Consider the following 26,795-nt stretch of genomic DNA (forward strand, 5'->3'; position numbering starts at 1 on the left):
TGTGTAGGCGAGGATACGACTCGGTACGCGAACGGTGGACGATCGTTGCCAATGTGCGCGCCAGCCTGACGGACCTGAGCTGGAATAACGGTATGGAGAAAATGGGAAGTATAAAGTGAGAGAGTAAACTTCCTGAAGTGAACCACGCGTTCGCTTTGGTTTCTAGACCACCCATCTTACTTGATCGATCTATCAAAGTTATCGAATCAGATTCCTTCGTCTCATCATGAAGACCTTCACGCTTTTCTCGGCCTTCCTGGCCACGGCCATCGCTGCCCCAGCCACACTTGCGCCAAGCGATATCACACCACGCACATTGGGCGTCCTCAAGGGTCTTGCCAAATGTCCGGCAAACCCAGCTCAACCCGACGGGAAATTACCAAAGGGAAGCATATCGACCTCAGCCCTGGTACCCATCAGCGCGAAGAACCCCGACAAGGCCTACCCAGCTACCGAATGGGCGACTGTCACGCCCAAAGACAAATGCACAATCTTCAACCTCGAGCTCGACTCTGACGCCACCCAAGGCAAGATCTGCAACCTCGTCTTCGACTTCCCTTCTCTCGTCCAAGCACCCGGTCTCTTCGTCTTCAAAGGACCTGGGCATTTCACGTTCACTGGTTATGCCATCAACGCTGGTGCAGAGCCTGGTGTTACTACGTACAACAAGCAACCGGCTCCAGGCCCCAGTCCGCCCAACCCACCGCCAGTCCTGAAGCCAGGCAACAGCTACGTTATCAACGGTGCGCCGTGTGGAATACCGCCTGGTATTGGCAAGGTGACTGTCAGTGGAGCATTGTGTTCCGAAGACACGACGTTGACGTTCAAGCAAAGCGACTTGATCTGTCCGTTGGGCTTTTACGTTGTGCTTACTGATGATCCTAATGCGGGAGGGTATGCGGCTCCTCACTAAATGTCTGGTGTCGTTCAATGATCATAAGTAGCATTGATTCAGTACATTAGCGTAAAGACTCCAATTCATGTTTGCGAATTCCAACTTTGACATTCTCTCGCGCCTTCATGAAAAAACGGGGCTACATGTAGCGCGGTCGGGTTCGCTCTTTCCCTACCGTCATTCTGCATCGATGCAACTCCATCATCGTCCGATCAACATCGTTAATGCCGTTATGAGGGGTGTGAAGAGATATGCTATCTTGAGAATCGCAGAGATATGGACACGCATCGACGTGCATCGGAAGTCTCCGACACCCGATCGCTCTTGCGTGTTTGCGACGTTGCGCGGGGAAGCGTACTAACCCTATCAATCTCTACAGCGGCAAGAACTCGACTTACTTTGTATCGATCAACCAAACCGTGCCATTTGTACCATCCCGATATAACAATTTTGTTCCGTGTGTCATTTCCAGGATTCAGATGCGAATCATCGTCCCGCGTCAAGTTCATCTAACTACCTAGAGGCTCAAGATGGAAGCGCACAACAACACAACAACTAAACGTCTCAAGAACGTAACATGGTACTTCTTCGATCTCGACGACACTCTCCACGAATTTCGCAAGGCATCTTCCGCCGCCGTAAACGCGACACTCCGCCTCATCCTAGAAAACCACGCTCACCATGAACTTTCTTCCGGCGAGCCGCTCACAATCGCCGAGCTAAAAGCGGAATACCTCAAGATCCTCAAAACCGGCACATCTACTGCATTCGTGGATGGTAAAACAAGTCACGAGTACCGCGCCGAGCGCTTTCAGGGTGTTATGAACGCTTTTGGTATCGATTGTACGGAGCAGCAGATGCAGGTATTGCTCGACACGTACGAAACTGCAATTATGCAGAATCTGCAACTCAAGGAAGGCGCTATATCACTTCTTGAGACACTGAAGCAACGAGGGAAAAAAGTGGCAATCATCACCGAAGGTCCTCAAGATTCGCAGGAACGTACCGTTGGTGCTTTGGGCCTAGAGCCATACTTTGACAGGCTAGTTACTACGAATAAGCTTGGTGTGGCGAAGATTGACGGCCTTTTTGGCAGGGCGTTGGAGATGATTGGTGTGAAGAGCAAGGAGGTGGTTATGGTGGGTGACAGCTGGGATAGGGATGTTGTTCCCGCGTTGGAAGCAGGGCTAAAGTGTGTGTGGATTAATGAGAAAGAGGAGGGAGTCGATAGGATTGTTGCTGTTGGAGGGGAAGAGAAGAGAGTAACCGTGGTGGAATCGTTGGGTCAGCTGCACAGTATAGGTATATAGTCCTCGCAGTGGTCGTTGACAAGTCTGTGGCACACGTTGCGCAGAAACGCAGCAGAGAAATTTTGTGAAATATACAATCATATGCGGTTTCTATCTGATGTTTGGTGAAGGAGTGAAACCAGGATTTCACGCCTGTAGGAGTTGGACGATCTCTTCCTGGGTAAGCCCATCAAAGTCGGCCGGAACCAACTCCATCTCTTCGGGTAAACGATTTCCGTCCTTGTCGATGAAGTACCCTTCGTCGTCAACAAGATTTCCATCCTCGTCGACCAGGTTCCCATTCTTGTCGATAAGATCTCCCTCCTTGTTGATGAGTCTCCCATCTTCGTCGACCAGATTCCCATCCTTGTCGATGAGCTCTCTCTCCTCATTGATGAGTCTCCCGTCTTTGTTGACGACATTGCCATCCTGGTCGATAAACTGTCCCTTCTCGTTGATGAGCTTCCCGTCTTTGCGAAGGTTCCCATCCTCGTCTCTATATGGCGCGGAAGGCATGGACATCGGTGCATGTGTTCGGAGGTAGCCATCGGTCGGCTTCGTTTGCTTCAATTTCTAGTTACTGCAGTCAGCTTTGCTAAACTTGAAGAGGAGATGTCCGTATTGCACTGCGGCAATACAATTTTGTTTTGAAAAAAAAAGGAACGTCACGTACCTTGCTCCTCCAAAATTTCGAGCTTAGTTTGAAATGTATACCCCTGAAAGAGACGGCATGTCCGCCGGGTTGCTGCTTGTTCTTAGTAATGATGATCGTCGGATAGGCGGATTGAAATAGGTATGCCTACATTCCATGTTCTGTGCTGGTTCATATCAGTCTGGACGTCGTGCGAAGTACTAAGTCCAAGTTTGCCGATATTTGTCGCCCCGATTTCAGCTCCGAGATCGATGTTGCTGCCCGTCTTGTTCCACATGGCAATATCGCACTTCTCCGTGACCCATGTGTCCATGATGACCCAGACGCCGTTGGTCTTGATTTGATGATCATGATTAAAGATCATAGTTTCCTTGTTATCTGTAATCCAACTTGCAATGACCTTGAACGCCTTGGTATCGAACTTGTTGTGTATCACGTGTGGAGATACTTCCACGCCGGCACCGGCCTTCGCAGTACTTCCTAATGTGAAATTGGCTCCCACGTCCACAGGTGCTTGAGCAGCAATTCCGGATACCTCTGCTTTGCCGCCAAAGCCGCGACCCTCATGCTTCTCTGAAAGCTGTTTCTTCCAGTTGCACGTTGTCGGGTCCTCCAGAACGAGCTGCTTACTGGGGGGCTTGTAACCATCGGGGTCAGAGTTCTTGATTTCGGCAAGATCAGTGATCGGTCTCCAGATTCCGTCATCGTCGAAGAAGCCGCAGGACCCGGGACGGAAGACTTTCGCACTGGGTGGTGTATACAAGTAGGTGCCGTCGGTGCACTTCTGCATCAGAGTGGCGTATGCTAGATCCATTTTGCTGTCGTGGTTGTTTAGGAATATAAAAGGTTAAGGATGAAATGCAAGTAGAGTGACTGAAGTCTGGTCTTCTCACTCTTGGGCGATGCCCTCTATGTATGCTGCCCAAGTTGCTTACCTCGACGGAAAAAAAAAGAAACGGACATGCGCTATGAGCTGAGAGTCACTATCTGCAGCTCGTCGAGCCATACCGCAAGTACTCTGGAGTCGCCAGGTTGACCCCAACAGTAATCGCCGAACAGAGGATACAGCTGCGAAGTTTTGGGCAAATGACGGGCTGCGCAAAGGTGTTGCCAGTCAAGCACCAATGGACGGCTCCGCAGATCATGGAGCACAGCGAGGCTATCGAAGATCATTTCCTCACTCTTGTGTTGATCGATAGGGCATAGCGAGAATATCGACAATCGTTCCCACACCTTTGTGTCGATTCATAGGGTGGCACTGTGAGGGTACAGAAAATCATCCCCACACATCTGTAGTGATCGCTGGGGCGGCCCGCGCGCCGTCGGTGGTTCCGAAGACACACAGCTTGTATGTAGCCCGCGGACCGATGCTGTCATGTACCGGCGACCTAATACACCATGTGTAATAGAGTCTTGCACCTGTGAGTTGGCGCAAGATTACGGAGGTCATTAGTTGTTTGTGCTTGTAAAGGCGTTGCATTCGTCGCGAACATGCCCGTCGATTTCTCTAGTGGTTGAGGGTATCTGCGAATTTCGGTATGCCAACGCGCATCCGAACTTCGATCCTGATCGCACCTGCGTCATTGAAAGTTTATAGTCTGGACTTTCGACCGGAGTGCTGAATATGGAGATGGTCGAAGCTTCCTATGATGTTGTTGTGTCGTCAGAAAGCCGCCATATCTGGTGGATCTAAGCGAGGTGGGCCTGCTGCGATGGCATTCGTCGTGGGCTTCTGCGGGTTTGACTCGATCGAGTGGCCGCGAGGCTATCCGGCAGCCGCCATCAGCGTGTCAGTGGACTCGTGTTCAGAGGGACGTCGCGCTATCGGCGTACTCGAGAACGCGTCGTTAGCGCACACGTCGCGAGAGCTGTCAGTGTCAGTGTGCTCCGTGCGCAGTTTCGGCATTCGCTCCCGCGGTCCACGAGTCTTGCCGATGCCACAAGCGTGAAAGCAAAGGATTAGCACGGCCTTAGCATCAATCACTCTACCCAAGACCGCAAATTGACCATGATGATCGTCTCGAGACAACGGCAGTATTTTGAGCTGTCCTAGATGACCTACTAGCAGCAACCTATGCCTCCATCTCAGTCTCGCCATCACACTCCATTCCGTCCATCCCGACTCACATACCACATAGCCTCATGACCATCACACCTCACCGTGCCCCGCGCTGCCACCTTCCCATCATGCAAATGCGCAAACCGCCTAACCGCCTCATCAACAATATCGGCCATATCCTGGTTATTCATGTCGAACGAGAAATCATGCGGCGTGTTGGGTATAGCACCAATACTGAACCCACAGGGAAATTGGTGCATGTGTTGCTGGTAGCCTTCTGGTTTGCCTTTCGCATATCGGTGTTAGTGGGGTGATGAGTGGAGGTACGGGCTGGATTTACCTTCTAGTTGGACGATCCATTCACCGGCGTCTCCGAAGATACTGAAACACGACTCCTGGCATTCTGTTGTGGTGGGTGGGTTGGCTGCGGAGAGGGTGGTGTCTTCGTAGGTGAGTGTGTCGCAGTGGCCCAATGTGCTCTTGTCGCCTTCGCAATAGTTGATGTCTGGGGAAAGTTGGGCTGCTATGAAGGTGGAAGTGAGGAGGCTGAGAAAGAGAGATGACGTTGGATGCATATTGATGGATTGATCTGGTGAGTTGAGAGTGATGGTGTGGAGTGGGAAATGGGTTGTGAGGGAATATGAGGTCGTCTTGTATGTGTTGACATGATTCTACGCCTTGCACATACATACGAGGTGCATCACAGCGTAGGGTAGTTATTGGATGGAAGATGGACTGATGTGAGACGTGCAGCGGTGATGCGAGGTAAGTCATATGCCCGCGGGGATCTTCAGATGAAGTGACGAATCAAATTGACGACAGCATGTTCGTCGGCAAACAACAGACCATGATCTACATACCCGCCGCTACGGCGTAGCCCATTCACACACCGTAAGCTGCATGCGCGCGTAAAATCCCAGAGCAGCGCGTGGAGATACATCAGTTATATCACCCATGTAAGTATCTGACATACTGGCACCATACCGTCAGCTGACACTGCCTATTCGACACCACGATCCTTTTCTTCGTCGCGCTTCTTAATCGGCTACTGAGAGTATTCCAGATGCTACAACTCAAACTGTCTGCTCTTACGATCTTCCCCAGTCTTCTTGCGACCTTCCCTAGCTCGCTTCCAACCTTCATCGTATCGCTTGCGAACTACAACATATTGCTTCCGAAGTTCCTCAGCTCGCTTTTGTACTCGCGCTAATTCATCCTTCGAAAGTACATCACCACCCCGGAAGACAAACGTGCGGTCGAAAACTTGCTTCTTAATCTTGCCGAGTAGACTCAACACTTCATCGGACTTGGCCGGCTTGTCCTCAGTACGGGACTTGGAAGAGATGTAGATGCGGTCACTGTTAGAGCCCAGCGGTGGACTACTAATCTGGCTCGTCTGCTCGACGAAGTCTCGCCACAGCGCGTTTAGCTCTGTCTGAGTAGCCTCGGGCATGTCGTCAAAATCGAAGTACTCATCGTATATAGCGTCGATTCGATCCTCTATCTTTGCAAGCTTACGCGACTTTGCAAGCTTACGCGAAGGCGTGTCCTGGTTGATACGCGGTGACTCACTGTCGTCTTGGTTGAGACGCAGTGTCTCCCCGTCGTCTTTCATGTGGATAGAACCAAACCGCTCAACGAGACCTTCCACACGGAAGATCGAATGTTCGAGTTCTCGATTTAGGATAATGAAGCGTGTGTTGAACTCCTCTTTCACAGCTGGGTCGATATCAAGTGAGTTAGTGGTAGCTTGAACTCTGTCTGTGAATGTGGACACAGCCTTTTTGGCGTTATCGAGTGCGAGCATGGCGCGGTTGCCAGCGGTAGCGATGCTCGCTTGTACGGAGGCTTTTGGCGGGGCGGAGGCGGAGGCGGAGGCGGAGGCGGACACTAGGCTTGCTAGGCTAGCGAAGAGGGTGGTAGTCGTGGAGAGCTTCATGTTTGTGACGAGTGACTTTGGGTATAAGGTTGAGAGATTGAGTAGAGGCGGTGGATGGGAGGGGATCAGAAGGTAGACTGGTGGTACCATATATACATCGAGGGAAGAAGCATGAGGGTGATTTACGCGCGGACCGTGCTGTGAGAAGGCGAGTGAGCTGCCTATCGATGACATGCTTTCACTGTGTACGGAGAACTAGAGGTGTCTTTCACGCGTGGTTCCATGTAGTGAGACAAACTTATGCACACTTGGATAAAGGTAGCAAACAATATGGGGTATCCTAACACATCCAAACAACTCGCTCAAACAAAGACGCCGCGCAATGCTTTTCGAAATATGCAACAGAACCATCTTTTCTTTTCAATCAGAGTCCTCCCATCTGACTAACCTCTCCAAACCCCACTCTCGCCCTACCACCTCTCGGCCTCCCCCTCTTCATCGCACTTCCACTCCCGCTCCCACCAACAGCAACACTCCCCCCAAACCCACCTTCCCTCAACCTCCTCTCAAAACTCGTCACCCCACCAACACCCAACCTCGCATCCCTACTACTCTGCACAGGCGGCGCACTCATAGTCCCCAACCTACCCCTTCCCTCCCTCTCCAGAAACGAAGAGCCCAGCGGCCGCCGCACAGGAGAAAGAACACGTGCTTTCTCAGGACTAGGCGGGAGTTCAGGTCGTTTAGCACGGACGACGCTGCGTTTACTGGGTGTTTTGAGGTAGCCTGGTTTACTGGTTGTAGTAGGAGGAGGGGGCAAGGGCGTTCCGGACCAGAAGGTGGATTGTGCGGCGTCGCCGAAGGATAGGTCGGATTCGTCGTCTTCGGGGATGGTGGCGGGAGGGGGGCGAATGGCGGATTGGGGTTGCGGGTAGGTGTTTGGGCGGCGGAGGATGGAGCCTGGGGGACGGGTTGATGCAGGCGAGGGGATGTGAGCGTAGGGGTTGGGGGTGAGGGTTGGATGGCGGGGTGGTTGTTCTGGGGTAAGGGATAGAGAGAGATCGAGATCGTCGTTTAGACCGAGAGCAGTCTCGTCGAAGGCGGTCCAGGTCTCGAGACGTTGGGTTTCATCACCGGATTGCTGAAAAGCTCCTTGCCCGGCGGTGTTGTTGCCGTCATCGTGGTCGTCAAAGCCTCCGTCGTTTCCGTGACCGTTGTAGTCATCGCCATCATCTTGTCTTCGTCTTCTCGACCTACTGGGAGGCGATGGACTCGCAACCCGCTGGCCACGCCGCTCGGTAGCACGCTCGGCCCAGAAACGAACCATGGCCCTAACATGCTTCTCAAAGTTCCTCTCGAACAACGCTCTCGCGTTCTCCTCTTGCCTCTGGAAGTTCCAAAGACGCCAGCCCATCTTCTTCAGAGCGCCGGTGGCAGCAATCTCCGTGCTCTCCTGCCGCAGAGCAACAGCTTGCCCTTCAAGTGTGTGTACAAGGTCCATGCGTTGTGACCAGATAGCGAAGTAACGGGTGGAAAGCTTGAAAGCGTGAAGGCTCTCGGCTTGAGCATCCTGCTGGCGGAGTATGAGCGTGCGGTCGTGCCATTGATGCAAAATTGCGCCACTGCTTTGGAAAGTGCGGTTATCGAGTACATCGTTCGCCCTTTGTGTCAGCACTGCGATATGGTTTGCCTTGTCCCGCCAGTGCTCAAAGACTCTGCGCACGAGATTCGTCTTGACCATTCTACGGACTTGCGAGTATGTGTCGCGTCTGCGATTACGGCGCGCATGTTGTGTGGCCTGGCTCCATGTGTTCAGTGTGTGTTTGCTAAGAACGTAGAAGCGGGCATCGGCCGACCATTGGTTCAACTCTTGGAAGTGCGCTTGCCTCTCCTTGAGCTTGTCGAATATGCGCTGCTTGAGCTTTTGCTGATACTGGGATATAATAGCGAATTGCTCCCTTCGTCTCTCCGTAGTGATAACTTCCATCTTGCGCAAGCATGTCCGCATCAGCTGAGCACGCTTGAACTGGGCAAACCGAACTTCCGCAGTATCAAGAGTGTTGACGCGCTGGTTGGTCTTGGTGACCCAGGATAGGAATGTTGACTGTTTGAGCTGTCGATCGTGGACACGCTGGAAGAGGGATACTCGGGATGCTAAGGTCCATTTGTACAAGCACTCGACAATGATGCGGTCGTTGATCCGATCCTCGAGAGCTTTGATGCGCAATCTGTCATTCCAGGCAGTGTAGGCATTGCGTAGGACGCGCATGCGGTCAACATTGCGTGCTTGACGGGATAGCTGAGCGTCTTTGCGCCAGTCCTGGAACTTTGCACGAAGCAAACGGCCGTTGGTGCGTGCTTGGACCTGGCGCAGTAGTGGCTCGAGCCGTGCCTGCCTCTGGAGTGTCTGGACCGTCGTGCGAAGGAGGGAGGTCTGTCGAAATTGGTCCGCCTGGGATTGAAGAGCCTTTACTGCCACTGTCTTTTGCTGCCACGTCCGGAATGTCTTTCGCATGAGCGTTCCATCTCGTCGATCTGTGGCCCACACGTTCCGCTCCCTCATGATCTCGGTGATCTCGCGCCATTTCTGCAATGTTGTCCTTGCTGTCCTTGTGTCATGCCAGTTTGCTGCGCCTCTGTTGAGGTACTCGTTGTTGAGAGCATTCCACGATTTCCGGACAATCTTCTCTTCATAGTATGCTTCAGCGAATTCGTCGCGATCGCGTACCTTTGCCGCGCGTGCTCGCCATATAGAGAGAAACTTTGCAAGAGCAAAGTGCTGGATCTTCAGCTCGTTGACTGCCGTGATATCGCGCCAGCCGTTGAAGAAGCGTGTACGTAGAATATGCCGTCGCGCAACCGATGTTCGCTGGACCTCGTCCTCCGCGCACTTTGCCCAGTGCGTAAAGGCTTTGGTGAGCAGGAATAGACTGCGAGCCTTGTCTGCACGGGTTTCGAGCCGATCGAAGAAGCGATTCGTCTCTCGTCCAGAACGCCTCACAAGCGCGGTGTCTCGTAGCTGCAAGAGGGAGGCCCTGAGTAAAACACGACGATCGAAGGCGACGGCTGCTCTCTCCATATCATCGCGCAAATTCATACGCTCTTGCGTGCGGTTCCGCCATATCCGTATACATTCTCTCGTCACTCGGTGTAGCCGTTGCTCTTCGAAGGTTTCCGCATCGTCCATCAATCGGGTATCGGAGGGTCGGAACGGTTCGGGGACATACTGTTGGTGTTGTGTCTGTCGTGATTGCTGAAGGCGGCGCTGGTGCGGGGAATCGTACGGATCGTTCGGTATCGGCGCGTTCACTCCTGGTATCTGGATGGAAGAGAGGTCGAGGCTAGCCGTGTGGTCCGTGAAATCGCTCTCGTCTGCATCGTTTGTACCAGTTCTGTATGTCGTTGTAGGATTTCTTCGAATTCGCAGACTGCCGTAACTCGATACTGATGTACTGCGCTTGTGGACTGGCGGCTGCGGTCCGGAACTTGATCTCCGAGGCGCAATGCCATTCACTTTGGGGCGACTGGGAAGTGGCGCTGGCCGGTACGAATGCGCTTCGGTGTCTGACGTTGCGCGCCGGTGATTGCGCGTGTTGGCATAGCCATCAGGAGCATTCTGCTGTGATGCTCTCCTCGGGCGCACAGCCAAATCGCCATAGTCAGTGCCCGCGACCTTGTCTGCCGTGCCATCAAGGAACGAGTCGAAGCTCCCAGTTCTCGTATACCGCCCTAAGCTCGCCTGCGCCCCTCTACGCGTCGCGTCAACGTTATTCGGGACTTCAACGACCTCTTCGTCACCGAGTTCGCCATTGAGACCGAAATGTTCTTTCACCACGCGCAGTACCAGCGCCATCAAGTCCTCTCCTTCCCGCGCATATTCCTGCATGCGCAACAGGAAACTGTAGTAGAGCGCGGCATCTGTAGGCGAAGAATGGTGCTCCTTGACATATTCGTCATATGCGACGAAGAGGGCGTCAATGGATCCATCGTGGGAGTCTTGCGCGCGAAGAACGATATTGTGAATGGCATCGGAGACTACTGCGGTGTCAGTATGTTTATTAACCAATCCTTCTCTCGACTATTTTACCTTCATCCCGACAAAGATCATCAGCTGTTATAGCCCTCGCATCATCTCCATTCAGCCTCATGGAGGATAGCATTCGTGCACGCGACTCGTTCGTCTCCGGCGCGTTCGCGACAACATGGAAGGGACCGGCGGCTGTAATGATTCAAACAGCAACCAAAAAGCAGCGGCATGCGAGTAAGTAGTCGTGGGTTCGTCGCGCAACAATTAAGCATTACAAGTCCAAAGTAAGAAGAGAGGAGCGATGAAGGGGCTGTTGGTGCGCCCGCGTTTTGGCGTTGCAGCGACGCGCTTTGTTGTTGGAGCGGTTGGCCGCCCGCGTTCGTGGATGCGAGGGCGCCAAGGCTTTAGTTGGGTGGGCCCTGTTCGTTGACCTCATCGAGATGGAAGAGCGTGGGTTCGCCGTGGCCAAAGAACTTCGTATATCTTGGAGGAGTCACGTCTCAATAACACTGCTACTCATACTACTCGAGAGGGATACATAGTACTGCTCGAGATGCCCGGTCGAACCCGTCCCATCGATAAACTCGCCACAGCGGCTGCAAAATGCTCGACGGAGGTATGATACGCCCCTCAGTGACAGTCAGATTTAACACGATGCTGACATACTCCAGAGCGCAGTATACGGCAAATGCATCTTCGCAGACTACAACAACGTACGGAAAGACATGTGTGTCAACGAGTTCATGAAACTCAAGGAGTGCTATCTGGTAAGATCTCGTCACAACGTCAAAAGCCATGACAACTAACCCCAGTTACAGAAGGCATATAAGCAGCGGTGACGGCACTTGTAACAACACATCTTCATCATAGAATCACACAGCATACGAAGGCGTTCATTGTAAACATGGAAATTTTGATTTCATTTCATCAACCAGTCATGCGCGCCACGATACTATCGAACTACACAAAAAAGCCACTATAGCTTGATCAACCGCAACATGAAAGTCGCCTTGTGGAGCTCTTGCTCTTCTTCCGCAATGACCTTCTCGTTACTGTTTTCCGGGATCTTGCCCTCAACCTCAGTGATGACGTGCTTGTCGACAGGTCTTCGCAAAGCCTTCTCAAACAATGGGCCCTGGTTCTCAAACGCCTTCTCCAATCCTACATTTTCGGGATCATTCAGCACTCGGTACTCCATGCCTACGTCGTCGGTTGGCACCAGTCCGGCCTTCTTGCGCAGATCTTGTACACGGCGGATGACCTCACGAGCGAGGCCTTCTTGCTCGAGCTCTGGATATGAGGCGACGTCGAGGAGAATGAGGACATCGTTATCTGTGTTGAACTCCTGGTCCTTGTTGCTAGAGTCCTTTGCGAGACCGCGCTTGACCATCAGATCCTCGGCCTCAAGCTTGATGCCGTCCACGACAATCTCGCCGTTCTTCAGGTAGTCCTTGATGTCTTGGCTCTTGAGGTTTGGTAGCGCCTTCTTGACCTTGATGGCGTCCTTCTTCAGCTTCTTGCCGAGCACAGAGAAGTCGGCCGTAGCTGAGTACTGGACGTTGTACTTCTCCTCATCACTGGACAGCACAATATCGCGGACGTTCAGCTCCTCCAGAATGTAGTTCTCCAATGACTTGATGTCGTCAAGGTATTGTTGTTCTGGGTGGATGACCACCAGCGTCTTCAGCGGAATCTTCAGACCCTTGTTGGCACGGTCACGGCAGATACGGCCAAGCTCAATGACTGACTGCATGCGCTTGACTTGGCGCTCGACATCCTCGTCAAAGAGCTCTTCTCGCACTTCTGGGAAGGGGAGGAAGTGGATGCTACGGTTATCTTCCGCGTGCAGTTCCTTGGGGATGTGAGGTAGTAATCGCAGGTAAATGTTGTCTGTGATGAAGGGTGTGAAGGGTGCAAGACCGCGGCAGAGTGTGTAGAGGACTTCGAAAAGGGTGTTGAGAGCGTGTTTGGTGTCCTCCAGACCGTGCTCACCCTTTAACCGGCGACGGTTGAAGCGAATGTACCAGTTTGTTGTGTTGTCAATGAGCTCCAATAACCGCGGAACCACGGTGTACAGCCTGTACGCAGCCATCTCCTCGTTCACGAACTTTAGCAGCGACTGGGTGGACGCGAGGATCCATCGGTCGAGCACGTTCTTGTTGGTCTTTCCAGCTGCCGGGTCGAACACGAAGTCCAGACTCTCGACCTTCTTCAGCAGCGACACTTGTTGCTCGAAGAACTGGTAACTGTTCCAGAGAGGTAGAAGAACTTTGGAAACAATCTCCTTGACACCTGCTTCCTTGAATCGAAGTGTCTCGGCACGAACGACGGGAGAGTTGATGAGGTATAAACGCAGCGCATCAGAACCGTAGTTGGTCATGATCAAGTTGGGGTCGGGGTAGTTCTTGAGACGTTTTGACATCTTCTTACCATCTTCCGCAAGCACGATACCATTGACGACGCAGTTCTTAAAGGGCAGCTTTCCGAAAAGATGTGTTCCGAGGACAGTGAGTGTGTAGAACCAACCACGAGTTTGGTCGAGACCTTCGGCAATGAAGTCACCAGGGAAGGACTTCTCGAATTGCTCCACGTTCTCGAATGGGTAATGCGCGCTGGCGTAGGGCATAGAACCAGACTCGAACCAGCAGTCAAAGACCTCATCTGTTCTTCGGAGCACACTCTTGCCATCTTTGCTGGGAATGGTGATGTGATCGATCTTATCCCGGTGAATGTCGGTTAGCTCACCCTCATACCCGCTGAGCTTCTTCAGCTCCTCCACGCTGCCAATGCAGACCACCTCTTTGCCGTCATCGCTGACCCATATCGGAAGTGGCGTACCCCAGAAACGGTTTCGTGAAACAGCCCAGTCGGGTGAGTTGGTGATCCAGTTGGCGAAGCGCTTCTCCTTGACGAAGGAAGGAACCCAGTGCGAACCAGCAATGTTCTCCAGCATTTGCGGCACGATATCCTGGATCTTGATGAACCATGAGGGGACCGTTCGGTAGATCAAGGGTGTGTCAGACCGCCAGCAGAAGGGATAGCTATGGAGAAGTTGTGAGTCTACGATCAAGCGACCGGTGCCTTTCAGATGCTTGATAATGCCCTTGTCTGCTGCCTTGACGTGCTGACCCTCGAAGTCACGGACAACGGCAGTAAAGCGACCTTGGTCATCGACTGGGTTGGGTGGCGGTCGGGTGTCAGAGATGACGCCGTGGGCCTTTGCAACGCGGTAATCGTCCTCTCCATATGCCGGGGCCTGATGAACGATACCCACACCACTGTCTGCTGTGACGTAGGTGTCGTTCGCCACCTTGAAGCCGTAGTCCTTGAACTCGTCGTAAAGGTAGTCGAACAGGGGCTCGTACTTCCAGCCCAACATATCCTTGCCCTTCAGCTTCTCCACGACCTTGAACTTGGCCTTCTTCGGGTCCTTGTATAGTGTGCGTAGCAGGGCTTCGAGTAGGATGTAGTGTTTGCCGGACGCTTCGTCGAGAATCTTGACGTATTCGAAATCGGGATGCGCGCAGAGACCGGTGTTGGATGGGAGTGTCCATGGCGTGGTGGTCCTGTTCGGGCTGGTCAGCGCACGCCAGTAGCACTGGGTTGGAGTGAGTAGCTTACCATGCCAACAAACACGTGTTTGGGTCGTCGAGCAGCGGGAATGTGACGACTACAGCTGGGTCCTGAACGTCCTTGTAGTTTTGTGAGGCCTCGAAGTTGCTGAGAGGCGTCGCCAGCGCTGTGCTGTAGGGCATAACCTTGTAGCCCCGGTATACGGCGCCCTTGTCGAAGAGACGCTTGAAGACCCACCACTCCGACTCCATGAAGCTGGTGTCCATGGTCTTGTAGTCGTTGTCGAAGTCGATCCAGCGACCCAGACGGTCGATAGTCGCCCTCCACTCGGTCGCATATCGCATGACAATCGCGCGGCACTTCTTGTTATATTCGGCGATTCCGATTTCGCGCACAGCGTCGCGTCCCGACATGCCCAATTCCTTGTCGATCTCATACTCAATGGGCACACCATGAGTATCCCAGCCGAACCGTCGCTCGACATAGCGGCCCTTCATGGACCAGTAGCGGGGAATGATATCTTTAATGGTCGAGGCCAGGAGATGGCCATAATGCGGCATTCCTGTCGCGAAAGGCGGCCCATCGTAGAAAGTGTATGGTTGCTTTCCTTTCGACTATGGCGAGTTAGCAAGTGCCGACCACACGTGCTTGGGTTCACTGGGCTGTAGCATAGTCACGTACTAGCTCGACTTGTCTCTGGAAGGCGTCAATCTCCTTCCAGCGCGCGAGGATGCGCTCCTCCTCGCTCGGAAAGTTCATCGACATGGTGGCGGCGTGAGTATGCTGAGACAGAGCCGTGGCGGGGAATCTTTTTCTAGAGCCTAGAGTTGACTCCTCCGATCCCCGCCATTAGCGTGACTCAGCCGCTTATCGATAGCACCCCGCCATACCTAGCCATCGACGACGGATGACTCCTGCAACTAACAACATGTCTTGGTCATAGCGAAGTTTCCTCACTGCACAGATATCTCGTCATCAAGTGAACTGTATCAACTAATCCAATTCATTCATGCAACCGCCAGTAGAGCTATTCATCGTAACTGGAAACGTCAGAGCATACTCGCCATGAAACGTCGCATACCTACATCTTCGTTGCGGCTCTGCGGCAAGTGAGAAGGGTTGAAACATTGACAGATCTAGCTGATTACGATGGATATTCCAAGCCGATGTGGCAGCCATCACCTCTCACTTTTGTCTGGGCATTCTTATCACATACTTCTGATCGACAATGCGTTTTCTCGTATTCCTTGTTACTTCGTTATTTGCGCTCGTCATAGCTTCAAAGGACTCGCCAAACAATCCATCTACCCAGCCTCTGCGAGGCAGCGACACTATCATCAGTCCCAGAGATGCCGACATTGACAAGACATGTAGACGCTTACGTACGTTGACACAGCTCAACAAGATCGCACATAACGAGACCCTCATGGATACGATGATCGTGCGCGACAAGTTCGCCCAAAAACGCATCGACTGGATCAAGAGCAACAGTGACGACATCACTACCAAACTCGACAAGCTGACATCCAACTCGACGCTGACAGCGGAATGCGACACATTCAATGCGCAGCGCGACGCAGTCCGTCAGTGCAAGGCATTGCAGGCATTGGAAAGACTGGTAAATTCGACGAACGGGCAGACTGATTTCAATGGAGGACCTGCTTCAGACTTTCTCAGCGATGAGCAGAATCAGAAATTACAACAAAAGTTCGAGAAAGTGGAGCTCAAGCTGCAGCAATTCAGGAGTAATGCAACATTGATGGGTCTCTGCAGCAACGATGTTGTGTTCCAGCAGGATGGCGCCATTGGAGATCGTAGGTCGTTTTTCTACAGTGCGAAACCGAAATGTACTGACTTACATACAGAAGTGGTTGACAACAGCGGCGCCATCAGCATGACGAAAAGTAGTGCAAGGAGTAATGTGCATGAATCAGGAAATGCTTCATCACTGATGATTTTCATGGTTCTGATGACAGTGTCGATGCTGTAGTACTCCCTTCCTTTATGTTGGAAACAATAGCCGGATAAATCGTGTCACTTCGTCGCTTTTTGCGGTTACATGCATGCACGCCAATATAGGGAAAAACTGAACAGGTCTGGAGCCTACATCATCGTTAGGGCACCTACTTTGCAGGTTTCCATGTTAATGTAGGCTGCAGACCTGTTCAGCTTTTCCTTTGTATGAGGTGCATGAGGGATGGGGGCACGTGGCGGGGTGTTCGACGACGTGCATGTTGTGGCGTAGCCGTAAAGATGTGCGAACTCAATTCCAAGTCATGGTCATCTCATCAATATTTTACCATGGTCAATGCGATTCTTTGTGGCACAGCTCCACCTGCATAATAGGGAACGACAGAGCATCTTTACCGGACATGTCGATGACAATGACGAGCAATACCAATCGCGCATCTATGCATGAGAAACCCGTGCGTTGTACGCCACAAGGGATACCCTTATTTCTGCCAACGATAACTACACCGCGTCTTCGATCAAAACGCCCCGTTTCTGTGCTGGTTTACCCCATCCACCCACTCTTTCGGGCTTGACTCCCGTCTTCTGAGTTGCCATCAAGACACCCGGTGGTATGGCGACATTCGACTTCGGCGACCCACCCCCGGGCCTTAATCTCAGCGAGTCACGGACAGTCGGAAACAGCGTTGTCGCAATCATCTTGTTTGTTCTTTCTGGTGTGTTTGTCGCACTGAGGCTGTTTACTCGCCTGAAGTTGAAACAGGAACAGCTGGGGTGTGATGACTACTTGATCGTTGCTGGACTGGCATTGAACGCGGGGAATCTTGCGTGCTGTATCGTTGGTTGGTGGCCAATTGCTGGGCAAAAGTCTTGATCTTACTAACTCAATAGAAAGGTGGTTTCTATGGCTTGGGCAGACACATCTGGGCTCTAGGGCCAGAACAAATGCGACATATAACTATCGTGTGTTTGCATGTCTAAGCGTACTTTTACGGGACTAACATCAAACAGATCACTTTCGCATACGTATTTGTCTACGCCTGGAGTATCTGTGTCATCAAACTCTCCATCCTCGCCTTATATCGACGCATCTTTGGTATCAATTGGCTGGGTTGGTTCTGTGTTGGCATGACCGCTGCCTACCTGATCACAAACCATGTCGTTCTGCCATTGTACACTCGACCGTTGAGCTACTACTGGGATCAATGGAATGGGGCTCACGGAGAAATTCTCGTCGATGAGGCGAAGGTGCGTCCTAGGTGCGTTCACTCTGGATGAAGCTGTCTGCTGATACATTGGCAGTTCTACCTTGGCGCCGGCATCTTCAATCTCTTCGGCGATGTGTGTATACTTTGTATACCAGTATCCAACGTTGTCAAATTGCAGATGAAAAGAATGGAGAAAGTGGCGATCTGCTTTATCTTCCTACTCGGCAGCTTGTGAGCACTCCGAAGTAAGATATCCGTATTATTTCTAATCGTCGTAGTGTGTGCTTTGCCTCGCTTTATCGTATCATCACCATCGTCCGATTGATGGCCTCGCCAGACGTCAGCTGGAAAAAGAGCGATGTCTTCATATGGTCATCCGTCGAGCCATCGATTGGCATCATCTCTGGATGTCTTCCAACGCTTCACCCGCTTTTGATTCGTATAACGCGCTGTTTGGCAGGTGCACTCGGTGTTACACCGAGCCATACTCCGGAGCAGGAGGGCCCTGAGAGTCGCGAGACTGGGTCGAGGACGATCAACGCTTGGACAGAACGCTGGGGTAGAACTCGGCCAGCCGAAGAAGATTTGTGCTTGACTACGACAACAGTGTGCGGATCTGCTAATGAAAATGATGGGATCACCTGGCAAGACTTCATCCTGGGACGCCATGAAGAGAGGAGGATTACTATGACGCATGAGTTTGCGATAGACGAGAGCATACGGAGTCGCAACAGCTCAAGATGAGACTAAGCTTTTGCACGTTGCTATGAGATGAGATTTGAACCATGTATCACCATTGGCAGCTGAAGCGACGAGCACGTTCGTTGGAGGACTTCAGGCGCGAGGTAGAAGGGAAGGCGGCCGTGTTGGCGGCAACTGAGTAGGGCGCGCCGCTGCAGATACTCGGTTTGGAGGGCGAGAAGGGTCGACTTCAACAGACACCATCCGAAGTTTCTGGGATGATGCAGGTGTCTGAGTTGTCGACTTCGGAAGTCCGTCGCACCTGTCGGGTGCATGCAAGCTAGCGCAGAAGGGCCCCCAGGTCACATGTCTGCCTCAGGGCTCGGCGCGACCGCCGAAACCCCGCAATACTACTTCGTCTCTTCTTCCTCCACTGAACTAACACCTGCGCACGATTTATCCGTCAAATATGCACAATGACTGTGAGGCGTCCGGACATAAGCCCCCAATCTGTTTCCTGGCCGGTGCATGGTGTGACACGGCGTACATGCCTCGAGTTTGTGATGCCACCTGGGCAAATTCTTGGCCATACCACCCGAGAAGGAACTCTAATAGTAGATCCACGACTCATTGTCCCATTGAAATTGCGGTCGGCCCGTATGCTACGATTGCAAGAGGAATGAGAAGATCAAGGTGGATCATTCACTTCTACAATCATTGAAGAATGTCGGGATAGGGTGCCGGTCTCCGCATTTTGCACCCCGCATGCTGGAGGTGGCTTGTTAAGTCTACCGCGTTTTTCGCACTGGGTATAAAGACTGCTTGTCGCTAAAGTCCCATCATGATCGTTGCTAAGTCTTTCTTCCCCGTCGACATGTTTCGTACATCGTTGGTATTGCTTGTCTCGCACTTTGCGCAGACTGGACTCGCGGCGGCATCATCTGAATTCGAGAGGAAGTGTCTCGCATTCGAGCCCGAGAGGTACATCAAGGGCGCAACCCGCAATGTTCTCCAATATGTTCCGGCAGGAACTAATTTGACGTTTCCGGACAACGACGCGACTTGTGGACGTGCTAGCCAGGTTATCTCAGTAGACCTTTGTCGTATGGCATTAGAGATCAAGACGACCAGAACATCGAAGATCTCTTTTGAAGCATGGTTTCCGGAAGACTGGTCGGGTCGCTTTCTGGCAACAGGGAATGGAGGCATTGATGGCTGTAGGTGATGAATGAGTAGAGGATAGCACAAGTACTACACCGGGTGCTGACAGCGATAACAGGCATCAAGTATGAGGATATCGCATATGGAGCGTCGAATGGCTTCGCTAGCGTTGGTGCAAACAACGGCCACAACGGTACTACAGGAGTAGCCTACCTCAATAATCCCGAGATGGTAGTTGACTTCGCCTGGCGATCGTAAGAATGTCTCTACTACCCACGGCGCATATACTCACCGGCAATACAGTCTTCACCTAAGCGTCGAAACGGGCAAAGCCTTAGCCAAGGAGTTTTACGGGAAGTGCCATACCAAGTCTTACTACTTAGGCTGTTCTCTCGGTGGACGCCAGGGCATCAAGAGCGCAGAGAGGTTTCCAAACGACTTCGATGGCATAGTTGCTGGCGCTCCAGGCGTCGATTTCAACAACCTCATCTCCTGGCGCGCACACTTCTACACCATCACCGGCCCCATCAAAGGTTCAGACTTCATCTCGAAGGCAGCATGGCAGACTTGGATCCACGACGAGGTGCTACGCCAATGCGATACCATCGATAAAGTCAAAGACGGCATCATCGAAGATCCAACCCTATGCAAGTTCGATCCTACAACCCTACTCTGTGGTCGCAACACCACGAACACAACCAACTGCCTAAACAACAACCAAGTCCAGCAACTTCAAAAAATCTTCAGCGACTACCGCTTCCCAAACGGCGAGCTAATCTACCCCGCAATGCAACCCGGCAGCGAAATCAACGCCGTCGACAAACTCTACGCCGGCGCCCCCTTCGCCTACTCAGACGACTGGTTCAAATACGTCGTCTACAACGACCCAACGTGGAACGCATCGGAATACGGTTACGACGACGCGCAAGCAGCGCAAGACCTCAACCCAGGAGATATTCGCACCTACCCTTCTTCTTTCCCTGGATTTAAGGAAAGCGGCGGGAAGTTACTCATGTACCACGGCCAGCAGGATAACCAGATCACGTCTTTCAACACCGACCGGTTTTATGAGCACCTTCGCGGTCACAACACGTACGCAGAAATGGATGAATGGACGCGTTTCTTCCGTATCTCGGGCATGTTCCATTGCAGCACGGGGCCAGGGGCGTGGGTGTTCGGTCAGGGTGGAAATGCGGCGCAGGCTGGTATTCCGTTCGATGCGAAACACAACGTTCTTGCGGCGATGGTGGAGTGGGTGGAGAAGGGTGTTGCGCCAGAGGTTATTGAGGGCACGAAGTTTGTTAATGATACTGTGAAGAGTGGAGTGGACTTTACGAGGAGGCATTGCAAGTATCCGGCGAGGAACACGTTTGTCGGGGGTAGTTATAAGAAGCCTGAGAGCTGGGAATGTAGAGCATAGGCTGAGAAACAAAATCAAACTGTCTGCTCAAGTAATGGAAGTCGCGATAACATACTGTTCCTCATTCCGGTCTTTCTTCATTTTGCGATCACCTTGCACAATGAGAATCCTGAACAGGTTTGCAGCATACATTAAAATAAAAGCACGCAACGTAGCTGATCTAACGTCAAAGTAGGCTCCGGGGTTTTTAAGTTTTTTCTTCTTGAACGAGGTGCGATGCTGCCGAACGGTCGCTGTGGTTAATTCAGGGTGCGTACTTCGAGTTCAGACGACGCCGTGGTAACAATGCAGACGCGGGCAATCGACGGCTTTCGAGAAGTTGCCTGATTTGGACTGCGTCAAGCAATGTGCAACAGCCTCGCTCAACCCCTCCAAAGCCTGAGATTTGATCCTCAACTGAAAAGCTTTCATTCGCCAATCCACAAATTCTCTGCTTAGTTTGCGGCGCGTTCCTTCAGTTCTCTGGAAGCACTATCCAAGTGTTTCTATCCTATGACAACGGGGCGGTAATCGCTAAACGAGCTCTGCCACCATGTACGGCGTTCCCAAGGGTAGCCTGTGAGGGCTATATGCTCCGCTTCGCGCCCAGTATGTCCAGCTAGAGGCAAGAGGTCTTGTCCTAGCATATGATTGTTGTACAGGCGTTTTGCAATGCTGGGTAGGTGCACCAAACCAACTCGTTCCAAGACGTCGCCATATGGAGCAAGCACCATCAGATACCCTTCAAGCTCTTTTGAGTGTTCCGTTCGTCCATCGAGCAGAGCGCCTACAAGTTGTTTCGAGCTTAAAGAAGCAGGGTCTGCATCCCAGTGTAGTCCAAAGGCGTATTTGTAATGATCGTTGATCTCCAGCGCCACTTGAAAATGATCAGGATAGCCATCAGTCCAGCCATCAGGCACCAAGTCTAGCTTCGCGGTTCTCGCTGTAAACTCAAGCGTCGGTGGTGCGGGGTCGACATCTTCTTGTAGTGCCGGGTCAAACTTCGACAAATCGCAGCTGAATTTTGGAAAGTGCAGTCGAGCTTTCCGAACCTGAATCAGCACTATAGGAGGCTCTTCGCGATCGATATTACAGGCCCATCTTGACCAGCTCAATGGACCCTCCCATCCTATAGAGGACCAACTTGGAAAGCCACATCGACGACGAGCTGGTTCCTGGTGATACCATGCAAGGGCCATCTCAATTTGCTGCCCATGTCCAAGGACAGAGCATTTATCTCCTTTTTGAGGTATAGAGGGATAGTTCATACTTTGGAAATCCTGCGAGGCAGATACATGGACGCGCTCGACGTCGTTATCGTCTGTGTTGGTGGATCGTCGACTTCCAATAGAGACGAAACTTCCACGATCACGTATAGAATATGTGAGATTGTAGTGTCGAAGTCTTGCCGAAAGAGAATCTGCTGCATACGCAGCAGCGTGGCGAAAAGGTGCACCCCAGGTATGGTAAATGGAATCCTTCCGAAGCGAATGTAGAGCACCTGAGATAGCATCCAAGCTATCACTGTCGTACGTCAAGTCCCGATTGCTATAGGCCTGTAGATGTCCCGCGGCCCGGTCAATAGCGGTCCAGCTCGACCCTTGATCCCCTGCCAACCCATGTTGGGGTAACCAACGTTGAGCCCAATACCCATCTTCTGTTGGCAACTCATCTGATCTGGGCCAGTGGATTCCCGACAAATCTACCTCACACCTGATGTGATTATTGCACACAAAGATAATCTGGTTCTCAGTGAAGATTAAACGCCTCGTGGAATGATAGAATTCCTGGAAGGTCCATGCTCGGGAAGCCCATCTTGACTCAGCTACTTCTGCTAGCTGAACGAAGCGTGGGAGAGGCTTCAGACACATGTTTTGGATTTCCTCGGCTTCCGGTATGAGTCGTGGCCTCGACAGGACGCCGGGTAAGCCATAGCTTGGGTCGCTTCCTGCTGCCGCCACAAGCGTAATCTGTGCTGCGGAATATATTTCGCCCATCTGCCTGACCTGCGTGTGCTTATCCATTCTATCATTCTGGTCGATACACTGGGTTGGTTAGTCTCAACGAATGCACTGAAAGATGGTAGGTACGCACAAATCTGTCGATCCAGAGGTACCGGTATCCTAGCATTTGCGTGATATAGATACTGTCTTCGATAGTCTTTGGTGGATTTTGCAAGTCGTCAAAAGCCTCGTTGTGCTGTCCCCAAACATAAGACAGTGCCACGTAATGGCATCCCACAGGAGCAGGCACAACAGTCTTTGAACCACAATCAATCAGACGCAAGTTTTGCAGCAGATGCTGGACGTCTCCGATGTAACATTCGCGGTGTTTTATGTGGCAGTCTTCAATCCAACCTTTGATCTGATCGAGTTTCATGTGGCTGGCCTTGTAAGAACGCTTCTCGACCGAGTTGTCCTCCGGTGAAAAATCGGTGATTGCGAGATGTGGGAACGGGTTCCACTCTCCATCAGAGGCTGTCCAAACTTGTTCTCCAGTCTCCGGATCATGAGGCTTAATTTGTGCAAGGCCTGTGTTTCCTTTTCCTTGAATGTTGGGTATGTTTGAACAGAAATTATTAGAGGTGGTGGAGTCCACTCTAAATCCTACCAGCGAATAGTGTTTGTCTTCTGGGAGGTGCTGGGCTTCGATGATCTTCGCGACAAAGCGACAGATGCGGCAGTGCGATGCTGCTAGCTGAGCCTTCGTCATGTCGATAAGAAGCAGAGTCTCATGAGGTAACTGCGTATATGGGATTTGATCCCAACGGAAGGACTTGCATCTCTGACATACAGCATCGTCATCATTACTATATCCGTCCTCTTGCTTCATTCGAAATTGTTCCTCATCGGCTGTACTCGTGGGGAAACCGTAATCGAAATCGTTTCCGAGACTGCGATTGTGATCACAACCAATCTCCTTGGGAGTAGTACAGTCGATCTGGGTTTGCGAAGGAGCGAGGTCGAGTTTTTTGAATGCGACATCCATGACATCCACAGATGCATGATTTGCGGTGTATTTGGGCCCCTCAGGATCGTGTTCGGGCGCTTCATCCGTGCACTGACCCGGATCCAGCTCAGTTACGCGGCTGCCGTAGATGTGCCCGTCCATAGTCCAGACGATGGGATTGGCGAGTTGAAGAGGAATGTGCAGAAGTACCAAATGAGAAGGCTGGGGAAGGGGGCGGTCGAGTATCGACAAGGTGCATACATCGCTTTATTTGATTGGCTGCCTTAGGCTAACAACGATCCCAAGCAGCTACATCAGGCTGAAGCCAAGGAAAGCGCGACCGGTGAACCGCGCGAGGCGCACGAGGCTGACCAGACACACCCACAACATGCCAAAAGTCATTGCAACTGCCTCGGCACCCACAACTAGAAGGCACCCACCCTAAAACATAAAAGTATCTGATATTAAATATATGCCAAGCGCAACAGCGCAGAACAAAAGGTCTAAAGCCATGCACCCTATGTGTGATACCCATATGCCCAATACTCATACACCCACGCAAACCCATGATCTATTCCAAAGTTGTAAGAAACGCCATCGCAATGCCCACCTATCATCATACAACAAACATCTACAGCCTCACCCTCCCCTCATCCCCCCTCCCACCAAACAAGCTCAAAAACCCACTTCCGCGCTCGCCCTCCCCTCTATCTAGCTGTCTTCTACTCCGTCCAGCCTCAACTTCATCGTCATCGCCACCCAACCACTTCGGCCGTGGGAAAGAAAAGTCATTTGTCTCAAATGTATTCTTGACTCTCGACGCGAAGTTTTCGAAGAAATTGCCTTCGTCTTCTTCGTCGTTGAGTTGTGGGCGGCGGCGGTCAGGGCGCGTTGTGCTTGGACCGCCGTTCGCTGCAGCTGCAGTGGATGTAGGAAGGGTGGAGGATAGCGATGGTGCAGGGTTATCGGTGTAACGTTCGTTTGGCGGGCTGGTAGTACTGCGTTGGGAAAGACCTAGAACGTTTCCACTTGCGCCCTGGATTTCACGCTCGATCAATGCGCGGCCTTCGCGCCACGAGCCGGTGCCAGCGTAGTTTCCTGCTGAGTCCTCTTCGTCGTCGAGTAGGTCGCCAAAGCCACAGATGTTCTTTACTTTGCCGTAAAGGCCGAAGGCTGTGGCGAAGACGGGAACGAGGATGAAGATGGGAAAGAAGGCACTGAAGCCCTCGCCTAAGGGTGTGAGGACGATGAGGCGGCCGAGGAACTTGTAGAACATGGTGCCTTTCCAGATGTTCTTGTCGGTCATGGTAAGGAAGTTGTAACTTAGCGGGACTGTCAATTTGGCGACTTGCAGGCCGTACCAGGTCGCGGACTCTTGGTATGTGTTCCTTCGTACGAGTGCTCTGTTGCCCCAAATCTTGACCTCGGTGAGACTGTAGAATGCGCAGATGCACATGTAGCACAGCCAGGCGGCGGCAATGATCTGACTGTTGAAGCCAACCGACGACCGGCCATTTTCGTGACGATGTACAACTGTCCAGCCGATGATGGATAGTTTGGGCCCACCAAAGTCCTGAGCTTCGCGCACACATTCCGACCAGACAATGGATATGGAGGCGAGAATCGTGATGGCCCAAGAGACGTAGGCCAGAGCAGGGATAACATGAACGTGTAGGTAGTAGCGTGTCAGTGGTGTGAGGATAGTCATGCGATCGAAGAGTCCTCTCGAGGTCGATAAGGCGGCACCTTTGAACTCGAGATGTTTGCTGGCTTTCGAGTCGAGGATAGCCTGTGTCCTGACTGCCCTCCGCACAACATGATCCCACTCGTTCTCGAACCGACACTTCGCATGGCGCGCGCGCTTCAACTTCCTCGTCAGGTCCGCCAGGTATCTTTCCGTGATGACTGGAGGCACCGTCGCCGTGCCCATGCGTCCGACGACACCCGCTCTGTTCTCTGGAAGATTGCCCTTCTCCGCCAACTCATCAATCCACTCTTGAAACTCCCGCGCCGTGCCGTTCTTCCTCTGCTTAAGCTGCACGACCTGGTATTCGTACTGATCCAGCTTCTCCAGCGCTTCGGTCAGCCTCTCGTGGACCTTTGGCGCCGAACTCTGTATCCTCTTCAACCTCTCACTAACACTCGCGTACCGAAACAGGCTCCTGGGGAATGCGACGAGTCCATGACCCATGAGGTAGATACCCAGTATAAGACCCCACGTGTACGCCAGCGCCATGACCAGACTCTTAAAGGTATCCGCTTCGAATCCATTCCAGATGATCAAATAGATCGAGCCAACGATACTGCACCCGGCGACAATGAGCCAGTACCGTCCATTACTCCTCAGCGCATACTGCAACCTCGCCTTGGGCTCTCTGTAGCCACTATCGCAGTACTCGCCCAGCATAGGCAGAATCGCCCACGTGAGCGCGAACGTGAGCCAGTAGATGATGCGCCATGCCTTGTAGACAACCGTGTCATTCAACCAGATGCCCCTCGCGCCATCCGTTGTATCCAAGCCAGCACTGCTCGCGAGATCGATCGGCAGGAGCACGACAATGCTGGCCGGCAGCGCTATTGCCAAGAAGACGGGTACGACGACGTATGCGGGTGTGGTGCGGAGCGGGAGGTAGTAGCGGAGGAGCAGCAGGACGGCGCCGCATATGGAGAGGAGGGAGAGGACGAAGAAGGCGGTTGAGCCGGCCGCTGAGGACGTCATCGTAGTGTGTGGTACGGGGTGCGCATAGGAAAGGCCGAGGTTGTGGCGGTGATGGCGCAGATTATGGCTATGTGTGATGACAGTGAAAGGAAGCCTGGGTGTGGCTGGCCCAAAGATAGTTTGTCAGTTGTCGCGACGGACGGCGTGGAAGCGTCGGAACGCTGCTTAATCTCGGAATGCGGAAGGTGCGCGACCCGGTCGGACTACTACTACGTTCTATTATTCAATCTTTTCATCTAGAACTTCATGATTATGTTCACCGCGATTCTCATAGCTATGCACTTGGCACTATGATCTAAACATGCGTACAAGCTAGGTCCCTACTTTCATCCG

General features: G+C 52.3%; 8 protein-coding genes across 8 annotated transcripts; 3 read left to right on the forward strand and 5 right to left on the reverse strand.

Moving 5' to 3' along the window:
• Positions 1-226: 226 nt before the first annotated feature.
• J4E88_000166 (uncharacterized protein) lies at positions 227-2,205 on the forward strand (the record flags this gene model as incomplete). The annotated part of the gene is made up of 2 exons (XM_049393846.1): positions 227-894; positions 1,419-2,205. 2 exons carry the CDS (start codon positions 227-229, stop codon positions 2,203-2,205), a joined length of 1,455 nt encoding a protein of 484 aa, XP_049259675.1.
• Positions 2,206-2,331: 126 nt separating this feature from the next.
• J4E88_000167 (uncharacterized protein) lies at positions 2,332-3,650 on the reverse strand (the record flags this gene model as incomplete). Its single annotated transcript, XM_049393847.1, has 2 exons — positions 2,332-2,757; positions 2,988-3,650. 2 exons carry the CDS (start codon positions 3,648-3,650, stop codon positions 2,332-2,334), a joined length of 1,089 nt encoding a protein of 362 aa, XP_049259676.1.
• Positions 3,651-5,961: 2,311 nt separating this feature from the next.
• Positions 5,962-10,934, reverse strand: J4E88_000168 (uncharacterized protein; the record flags this gene model as incomplete). The annotated part of the gene is made up of 3 exons (XM_049393848.1): positions 5,962-6,849; positions 7,223-10,809; positions 10,862-10,934. 3 exons carry the CDS (start codon positions 10,932-10,934, stop codon positions 5,962-5,964), a joined length of 4,548 nt encoding a protein of 1,515 aa, XP_049259677.1.
• Positions 10,935-11,777: 843 nt separating this feature from the next.
• On the reverse strand, positions 11,778-15,139 carry J4E88_000169 (uncharacterized protein; the record flags this gene model as incomplete). The annotated part of the gene is made up of 3 exons (XM_049393849.1): positions 11,778-14,367; positions 14,423-14,988; positions 15,056-15,139. The coding sequence occupies 3 exons, from the start codon at positions 15,137-15,139 to the stop codon at positions 11,778-11,780; spliced, it is 3,240 nt and encodes a 1,079-aa protein (XP_049259678.1).
• Positions 15,140-15,602: 463 nt separating this feature from the next.
• J4E88_000170 (uncharacterized protein) lies at positions 15,603-16,364 on the forward strand (the record flags this gene model as incomplete). The annotated part of the gene is given in 4 exon segments (XM_049393850.1): positions 15,603-15,606; positions 15,749-15,756; positions 15,771-16,188; positions 16,240-16,364. The coding sequence occupies 4 exon segments, from the start codon at positions 15,603-15,605 to the stop codon at positions 16,362-16,364; spliced, it is 555 nt and encodes a 184-aa protein (XP_049259679.1).
• Positions 16,365-19,075: 2,711 nt separating this feature from the next.
• J4E88_000171 (uncharacterized protein) lies at positions 19,076-20,815 on the forward strand (the record flags this gene model as incomplete). The annotated part of the gene is made up of 3 exons (XM_049393851.1): positions 19,076-19,451; positions 19,514-19,649; positions 19,699-20,815. 3 exons carry the CDS (start codon positions 19,076-19,078, stop codon positions 20,813-20,815), a joined length of 1,629 nt encoding a protein of 542 aa, XP_049259680.1.
• A 2,007-nt stretch (positions 20,816-22,822) lies between these two features.
• J4E88_000172 (uncharacterized protein) lies at positions 22,823-23,905 on the reverse strand (the record flags this gene model as incomplete). The annotated part of the gene is made up of 1 exon (XM_049393852.1): positions 22,823-23,905. One exon carries the CDS (start codon positions 23,903-23,905, stop codon positions 22,823-22,825), a length of 1,083 nt encoding a protein of 360 aa, XP_049259681.1.
• A 469-nt stretch (positions 23,906-24,374) lies between these two features.
• On the reverse strand, positions 24,375-26,462 carry J4E88_000173 (uncharacterized protein; the record flags this gene model as incomplete). The annotated part of the gene is made up of 1 exon (XM_049393853.1): positions 24,375-26,462. One exon carries the CDS (start codon positions 26,460-26,462, stop codon positions 24,375-24,377), a length of 2,088 nt encoding a protein of 695 aa, XP_049259682.1.
• Positions 26,463-26,795: the final 333 nt, after the last annotated feature.

Source organism: Alternaria novae-zelandiae (genome assembly GCF_023758075.1).
Source record: "Alternaria novae-zelandiae strain BMP 2774 chromosome Unknown scaffold_1, whole genome shotgun sequence".
Taxonomy (NCBI): Eukaryota; Fungi; Ascomycota; class Dothideomycetes; order Pleosporales; family Pleosporaceae; genus Alternaria; species Alternaria novae-zelandiae.